The sequence below is a fragment of the Megalobrama amblycephala genome, linkage group LG2 (genome assembly GCF_018812025.1).
Source record: "Megalobrama amblycephala isolate DHTTF-2021 linkage group LG2, ASM1881202v1, whole genome shotgun sequence".
Lineage (NCBI taxonomy): Eukaryota > Metazoa > Chordata > Actinopteri > Cypriniformes > Xenocyprididae > Megalobrama > Megalobrama amblycephala.
In genome coordinates, this window is record NC_063045.1 from 60253554 (window position 1) to 60262838 (window position 9285).

At 40.3% G+C, this 9285-nt stretch overlaps 1 protein-coding gene across 3 annotated transcripts in view; it reads left to right on the plus strand.

Moving 5' to 3' along the window:
- ttc28 (tetratricopeptide repeat domain 28) overlaps positions 1–9285 on the plus strand; it is a 345699-nt gene that overhangs the window by 267750 nt on the left and 68664 nt on the right. For all 3 annotated transcript variants that reach the window (XM_048181318.1, XM_048181319.1, XM_048181320.1), the window contains one exon: positions 692–1199. In XM_048181318.1, the coding sequence (XP_048037275.1) occupies positions 692–1199 (508 nt within the window). The remainder of the gene's footprint in view (positions 1–691; positions 1200–9285) is intronic.

Here is a 9285-nt window from a genome sequence, read left to right on the forward strand (position 1 = left end):
GCGTGTAATTCTGGGAGACAGCCTTTGTCTCTCGAGTCCCAGCTGAACATGCGCCTGCCGCAAGGAGATTTCGACAAGGCCTCAGCATATTTTTTACGGATTTTGCGAGAGATCAGCGTCTCTGCTAAGATTTCGACTTGAGAGGCTTCACGGGTTTTGTTCTCGGCAGACAACACATTACATGGCAGAGCGCTTTCTGCACCGCATGCTCTTCTCAATGGCTCTGAAATGGGATGCAGTGATATCACACAACTTTGCCATATGTTTTGAGGATAAGAGCTGTGTTTACTTATCTAATCGCTGTTTAATATAAAATAAAGCAGTAAGACATAGGAGGCCATGTGTATCAGTAATTATACCATAATTAAAGAAACAATGAAGATTTCTGGTGGTAATTTTATTATGTGCTTTTGTCATTTTTATTAGTTTTTGCTTTTTATATGTTATTTTTATATATATTTCCAACTTGTCAAATGCCTTATGGGAGGAACAAATCGACATTTACATGATTACATGCAGCAGATTTCAATTTTAAACATATTAAACATGATGCTTCCCATCACGATCAGCCACAAGACATGCAAAAACGAATGTTTTTGTCAAACCTGGCATGAGGAACCATTTTTGATGCTTCAAACTTGGCTCATCCAATCAGATTTTAGCATTGCATCTTCTCTCTTTTCCTTCACAGGCGGCGTCCTCAGCCCTCAGCAGCTTGGGTCACGTCTACACGGCCATCGGCGACTATCCCAACGCCCTGGCCAGCCACAAGCAGTGCGTCCTGTTGGCCAAACAGTCCAAGGACCAGCTGTCCGAGGCCCGTGAGCTGGGCAACATGGGAGCCGTCTACATCGCGATGGGTGACTTCGACAACGCCGTGCAGTGCCACGAACAGCACCTGAGCATCGCCAAGAGCCTCGGCAACAAGCGCGAGGAGGCACGCGCCTACAGCAACCTGGGTAGCGCTTACCACTATCGGCGTAACTTCGACAAGGCCATGTCCTACCACACACACGTGCTGGAGCTCGCACAGGAGCTGGAGGAGAAGAGCATCGAGATGAGGGCGTACGCAGGGCTGGGACACGCCGCCCGATGCATGCAGGACCTGGAGAGGGCGAAGCAGTACCATGAGCAGCAGCTCAGCATTGCAGAAGGCCTGAAGGACCGCGCCGCCGAGGGCAGGGCTTCATCCAACCTGGGTGAGCATTGGCTAAAATTGTTCACAAAATTTAGTTTTATGTGCTTCTGTCATTTTATAAGTTTTACATATTTCTAAATAGCTTTTTATTTCAGTAATTTATTTTTTGCTTTTGTCATTTTTATTAACTTTTTTGTTTCTATATAGCTTTATTTTTACTAATTTATTTCAATAATTTGTCAAGTTGTTGCCAAGTTTTCATTGGCAAAATTGAGCAAAAACAGTAAAAATTGACAGTTGTGTTTAATTCATATAATCAACTTAAACTGTTGTATAAAATGAATATCACATTTTGCAATCTTGCTGATATTCGAGAAAATATCACTCTTGTTTGTGTGATATTGCTTAACTATATTATGTTATAAATAGGGGTGTATAAATAGATCTCGCGAGACTAAAATGTGACGAGATTTTTCATCGAGGCGAAAAGTAGTCTTGTGATGTTGCCATGACAGAGTGTTAGGATGATTAGGAAAGAATGTGCCACCGCTACGTTTACATTACGCCTCCACTGTCCTTTTGCTTTGTGTTTAAATAAAAAACATTTAATTCAGTTGGATAACGGTCGCTGCCGCTCCATATTCACAGAGTACGTGCAATTGCGAAAGTGAAAGTAAACGCGAGCGCGCATTCAAACGCGATTTCAGCGGTTAATAGTTGTTTAATACATTAATGTTAATAAATGAGACCTTACTGTAAAGTGTTAACATTTTTATTTATACTGTTTTTATTTCTATGATCAGTTTGTGGAAAGGAGTTCAGTTAGGAGGTCAAAAGTTGTAGAAGCTCATAAATCATGTACAGTAAGGTCTGAAGAGACTGAAATCATACAGGAGAGAAGTCAGTCAGTTGAGTTAGTGGCAAAATCTTTTACAGTGCTAATGTTGTCTTTTACTGCATATGATAATTCATACTCAGAAAGTAGAACTGAAATGACATTCATTCAAGATGATTAGTTAAAACATTTCAAATACACCTGCAGAATATTTTTCTAGTCATGTATTTCGCCAGTGAGGATTTCTTAAAAATAGTGTGTAAAAATCTTGTCTCGTCTCGTGAACTCAATCTCGAGTCTCGTCTCATCTCATGAGATACCCGTCTCGTCACACCACCTAGTTATAAATGTAATGTTTGTGGGACTTGAACCTGGATCCGCCGGCATGGGAGTTGGGCACTCTAACAAGAAGGCTAAAGACCGCAGCCCTAGAACGCCTCTTAAGATCAGGGGAGTGAGGTTTACATGCACTGTCTGTTACATTCACCCCACTAAACCTCATTCCCATCCGGGTCGCGGCACCAACGTAACCCCTTCTGTTTGAACCGCTCGCTCTAAGCGAGACTCGAACCCAGGTCTGTCAGCATAGGCGGCGTGCGCTCTAACAAGGAGGCTAAAGACCGCAGTCTCTAGCATCAGTCACTAGAACGCCTCTTAAGATCAGGGGAGTGAGGTTTACATGCACATTCTGTTACACTCACCCCCCTAAACCTCACTCCCATCTAGGTCACGGCACCATTATAACCCTTCCTGTTTGAACCACCCGCTCTAAGCGGGACTCAATCCCGGGTCCACCAGCACAGGAGTCGGGCACTCTAACAAGGAGGCTAAAGACCGCAGTCTCTAGCATCAGTCACTAGAACGCCTCTTAAGATCAGGGGAGTGAGGTTTACATGCACATTCTGTTACACTCACCCCCCTAAACCTCACTCCCATCTGGGTCACGGCACCATTATAACCCTTCCTGTTTGAACCACCTGCTCTAAGCGGGACTCAATCCCGGGTCCACCAGCACAGGAGTCGGGCACTCTAACAAGGAGGCTAAAGACCGCAGTCTCTAGCATCAGTCACTAGAACGCCTCTTAAGATCAGGGGAGTGAGGTTTACATGCACATTCTGTTACACTCACCCCCCTAAACCTCACTCCCATCCGGGTCACGGCACCATTATAACCCTTCCTGTTTGAACCACCCGCTCTAAGCGGGACTCAAACCTGGGTCCACCAGCACAGGAGTCGGGCACTCTAACAAGGAGGCTAAAGACCGCAGTCTCTAGCATCAGTCACTAGAACGCCTCTTAAGATCGGGGAGTGAGGTTTACATGCACATTCTGTTACACTCACCCCCCTAAACCTCACTCCCATCCGGGTCACGGCACCATTATAACCCTTCCTGTTTGAACCACCCGCTCTAAGCGGATCTCAAACCCGGGTCCACCAGCACAGGAGTCGGGCACTCTAACAAGGAGGCTAAAGACCGCAGTCTCTAGCTTCAGTCGTGGCTCAAAAACTACAGAAAAAAAAAAGTCATTTTGGTGCATCACTGCTTATGGAAATACGAGACCAGCTTAAACCAGCTAAAACTGTCAACAAACCAGCTTAGACTGGATTAATATGGCCATTTTCAACAGGAAATTATTTCATAGCGTGGCATTGAACAAATTTAAGTTGTTTTTGCTGAATAAATGACAAATTTTCATTTTAGGTGAACTATTCCTTTAATTAAACATAAAGCTGGCAGAAATGAAAATTGAAAGCCTACCCAAAAAAAATAAATTAAGGCCAATACATAATGTTATTAGCTTGAAATATACAGTCATGATTGCTTTTGCGCATTACATTTGTCTAGTTATTAAAATCAACAGCGTGGATGAATATTTATTGTTCTATTTCCAGTTTAGTGCCTCGATGACTCAGTCATCTAGAACGAGTCCCTTCCTTCCGCAGCAGGGGTCTGCGACGGCACTAAACCATCGGTGTGCAAGACGTACGCTGGATAAATTGGAGCCGTCGAAACCAAGTGTTTCAAAGCACGTCTAATCTCTCACTCTGACTTTTATTGCTCCAATCTCATGTTCCCTCCCTCCATCAATCTGATCCGAAACTCTCTGTGCTCCCAGATAAATAAATAGATGAACTCCCAAAAGAAAAATGTTGCCACAGGACTGTTAATATCAGGATTACAGTAGAGAGCGCTGGATAGTGAACATTTTAGGAGTGAAATTAGGTGTTTTGTATTAGATTTGTATATATTTTGAAGAAAATGTGAGTGCAAAGCTCTCCACAATGATGCATGGTTTATTTAGCCCATTTTATCATCAGTCAGCAATGTTATTAGTGGCCACGAACTGAAGATGTTTAGGCACCTATTGGATCCATTAGTGTTCTTCTTCTTCTTCCTCCTCCTCCTTCCGCACGAGTCTATTATGGCAGTCCATAGAACCGCTTGCAGGAAAATGATGAAATTTGGCACACAGATAGAGGACAGTCTGAACATTCAACACTGCAAATTTAGAGTCTCTAATTCATTCCCTCTAGCGCCACCAACTGTCCAAATTTGCACTTACGTCTATGCCAATAACTTTAAAATAAAAACTTAAGGCCTAGAAACAAAATTCTGAATTTTCCAAAAAAACGTTTTCTAATTCAACCTAGAAGGTTCATCCGATTTTCACCAAAATTGGCTCAGATCATCTTTAGACTGTGCTGGCAAAAAAGTTATTAAAAGCTTTTTGATGTTATCAAATAACTCACCAACAGATTCAACGAAGAGCATTTCAAAATGGATGCAAGGCTATATCTCCGCAACTCTTTCGTGTATTGAGACAAATGTCAACACAAGCATGACCTGAGCCTACTTGCAGAGTTTCTGCACAGCGCCACTTACTGGTCAGAAGAAAAATGACTATAATTATGCACTAGACAGTGAACATTTTAGGAGTGAAATCAGGTGTTTTGTACTGGATTTGTATATGTTTTGAAGAAAATGTGAGTGCAAAACTCTCCACTATGATGCATGGTTTATTTAGCCCATTTTATCATCAGTCAGCAATGTTATTATAAGCCACAAACTGAAAGTGTTGAGGCACCTATTGGATCCATTAGTGTTCTTCTTATTATTCTTCCTTCTTCTTTTTCTGCTCTTGAGTCTATGGCAGCCCATAGTTATCTTCGCAACTCTGAGACAAAACTTGGTACATGTCATTACAAACATGATCTGAGCCAACTTGCAGAGTTTTAGCACAGCACCACATACTGGTCAGAAGAAAAATTACTATTGTCTTTTGATTCAATGCAGCATACCACGTCGAATGATACCCAGTTTTCCCATATCGACCATTTTGGGTGTCGGCCATCTTGAATTTTGTTGTAAAATGCTGTATTTTATGAACGCATTAGCATATCATTACGAAAATTGGTATGTGTCCTTTGAACTATGCCCTGAAGGTACTCAGAAAGTTTTAAGATGTGTGCGCTGATAGCCTCATGGGCACCGCTGGCATACAGCACCATTGCACTTCAAGCGAGTTCGAGTCCCATCTTGTAGACCTTTCCCAGTCCCGTCCCCCGCTCACTCTCCCACTTCGCTTCCTGTCTGCTCACTGTCCTATCATAATAAAGGCAAAAATGGCAAAAATAAACCTTTAAAAACAGTTTTGAGATGACGCCACCTTGTGGTCACAAATGATAATGAAATTTTTCAAAAATGCTAAACTTCCGCATATTGACACCAAACTTTGTAGAGTATGTGTCATTGTCACTTCACGCTGGCCACACCACATTAATTTGGTAACAGCGCCACCTAATGAGCAAAATTTATAAGCAATAAAATCATATTACTAGTGATTATATTCAAATTGTTCAGCTGTTCTGCCTAAAATAATTCTTAAAATGTCTTTAATTATTTATTGCTGCAGTTGCTTTTCTGTTTTGTTTTAGGTAACAATAACAACACTGTCTGTCAGGCAAAAATTGTTAGTCAAATAGCTTTTGAAAGTTATAATACAGGTCTTTTCGAGAAGCTGCATGATTTGAGGCGTTGTTCTTGTCATGTTATTCACTTGTCAATGTTTAATAATTGCGGTTAGGTTTTTGTTCAGATCTGTAACCATAAGGATTAGCTGTAGTGTTAGTTAAACACTACTTTTGCTACTTCTTGAAGTATTGATGAATTTGCATAGTAGCACAGGGAAGTCCATAGGGTGATATTTATGGCCTGTGTAGCTCTCGTGGAAATAAATGAAATCAATTTCTTTCCACTTTTGCGTACGGCTGTGATAAATTTGTATTGGAAGAGTGTACGATCAGGTGAGCTCATTTAAAATGGGGATATAAAAATTACTAGATTACTCCCAGCGTCTCTGAGGTTGTTACTTTGCGAACAGGTTTATTGTTTAGACCTAATGATGTAGGAGAGGTTGCACAGATGAGATGCACTAGCGGTGAGTAATGCATCCTCTGCAGACTCATGCTAAGCTTTTGAAAACGCAGAGCCGACGGAGCGGCTGCCGCCAACATCCCAGCGCTCTTTCAATCACTGGCCGGGCTCGCGGTGCAGGACAGGGAGCTGCTCGATTTGATCGATCAGAGTTATTAATAGCTGGAAGGGCTGAAAGAAAAGTTGTGCTTATAAAATTAACAATCTCATGCGGTGAGATACCTGGAAGTGCACATATTGATCTCGCTGTCAAAGTTGGAATCTGAGAATTTTTAAAGGTAAAGCAGACGTGTTTGATTAAAGGTTTAATATGTTTACTCATGGGCTGATTGAGCTCAACAAACATGTTTTATTAGCTACTGATGTCGATATCTATTACATGTACCTAATAGTCACATTAGTAGAAACCACAATAAAATCCCATTCATTTTCTCCATATTGATTTTTAATGGCAACAGATAATCCTTTTAATCATTCAACATAATTACTAATTTATTTGGATTGTTAGCACTCCCATAAAGCATTTCGAAAGAATAAAGTCTCTCTAAAACAACCTTAGTATTATTTGGATATTTAAAATGAAATATATAAAATGTATAATTTATTATTTAATAGTTTAGTATAAGTAGTATACTTTAAAATTTTGCAATAAATGTAATATTGAAAATAAACTATATTTAAAAAATTTTGTTTTACACAAATAGTCAGTGACTTTAAGTAAATAATTTTACATGATATTGTTTTATTTAATTATGGTCATTCACAGTGCATCATGGTAATAATTTCCTCATAAAACTTTGTTTTGTTTTCATGACTTGGTAATTTTTTTGTGTCTAATAAAAGTTTGTATAGTCATTTTTAAAAAATTTTTGAATTTATTGAGAAAATGAATTGGAGAAATATGGAATCAAGGCTACTGAAAAAGTGAGCAGTCATGCATTAAAAAAATAATTTTGTGATTTGTGTAATTTTTTTTAATATGCACAAACATGCATATTCATACACTCAAAAAAATGCTGGGTTGAAATCAACCCAAGTTGGTCTGAAAATGGACAAACCAAGCGATTAGGTTGTTTTGACCCAGCGATTGGGGTAGTTTTGACCCAGCGATTAGGTTGTTTTGACCCAGCGATTGGGGTAGTTTTGACCCAGCGATTAGGTTGTTTTGACCCAGCGATTGGGGTAGTTTTGACCCAGCGATTAGGTTGTTTTGACCCAGCGATTGGGGTAGTTTTGACCCAGCGATTAGGTTGTTTTGACCCAGCGATTGGGGTAGTTTTGACCCAGCGATTAGGTTGTTTTGACCCAGCGATTGGGGTAGTTTTGACCCAGCGATTAGGTTGTTTTGACCCAGTGATTGGGTTGTTTTGACCCAGCGATTATGTTGTTTTGACCCAGCGATTGGGTTGTTTTGACCCAGCAATTAGGTTGTTTTGACCCAGCGATTGAGAAAGTTTTAACCCAGCGATTATGTTGTTTTGACCCAGCGATTGGGATTATTTTGACCCAGCGATTGGGATGTTTTGACCCAGCGATTGGGGTAGTTTTGACCCAGCAATTAGGTTGTTTTGACCCAGCGATTGGGTTGTTTTGACCCAGCGATTGAGATTGTTTTAACCCAGCGATTATGTTGTTTTGACCCAGCGATTGGGTTGTTTTGACCCAGCGATTGAGATTGTTTTAACCCAGCGATTATGCTGTTTTGACCCAGCGATTGGGATTGTTTTGACCCAGCGATTGAGATTGTTTTAACCCAGTGATTGAGATTGTTTTAACCCAGTGATTATGTTGTTTTGACCCAGCGATTAGGTTGTTTTGACCCAGCGATTGGGTTGTTTTGACCCAGCAATTAAGATTGTTTTAACCCAGTGATTGTGTTGTTTTGACCCAGCGATTAGGTTATTTTGACCCAGCGATTGAGATTGTTTTAACACTGCGATTGGGGTTGTTTTGACCCAGCGATTGGGTTAAATATTTGCCCAATTTGCTGGGTAGTTTTATTTAGCTCAACTATTGTTTAAAAATGACTGTATTGCATGCTTAAAATGAACCCAAAATAGGTTGGAAATTAACATTTATTAATTAAAGTTTAATGAATAATAATTAAGCAATAAACATTTATTAAATTACTTATTAATAAATATTTACCTTTTGATTATTATTGTTGCCTCTAGTAATTATGTGTCTGATTTTTAATTTCCAACCTATTTTGGGTTCATTTTAATCCAGACATACAATCATTTTAAAACAACCCAATCTCTGAGTTTGTCCATTTTCAACCCAACTTGGGTTGTTTTTAGCCCAGCATTTTTTAGAGTGTAACCTGGCAAGCTTGACCACGGTGACAATATAATGATTATTATCACAGCATTTTCTATTATTATTTTAGCATTGATTACTGCAGTACTATTACTTATAGATAATGATCTGTAAGATCTAGTATGGATTGAAACACAAAGGTCTGTCCCTCTAGCACAGCCAAAACACGTTTCCTTCCTCTGCAGACCCAGAAAACACCTCCTTTCCCGCTCAGGTGGGATGCACGGAGTATCGCTTTAATGCTCTCAACTCATATTTTATTAAAACAGGTTTTGAGTTTAGTTGTTGTTGCGATATTTAAGCCCTGAGCAACGTGAATTTGATCCCCTGTTGTGATAGTGCTGAGTGGACGGTAACTGGAGGCTTTTTTCTCCTCGCCGAGAGCCGCAGGCCATAAACACACTTCACACCGCGGTTAGAAGCGTGAGAAGATGAGTATTCAGATGTGGACAGTGTGCGTAGGGCTTGAGCTGTAGGTTTGTGTGTGTGAAAGGTTAGCGGTGTGTGTGTTTCTGTTGGGTTAGCGGTGTCTGGGTTGTGTGTTATTAGGGTTTCAG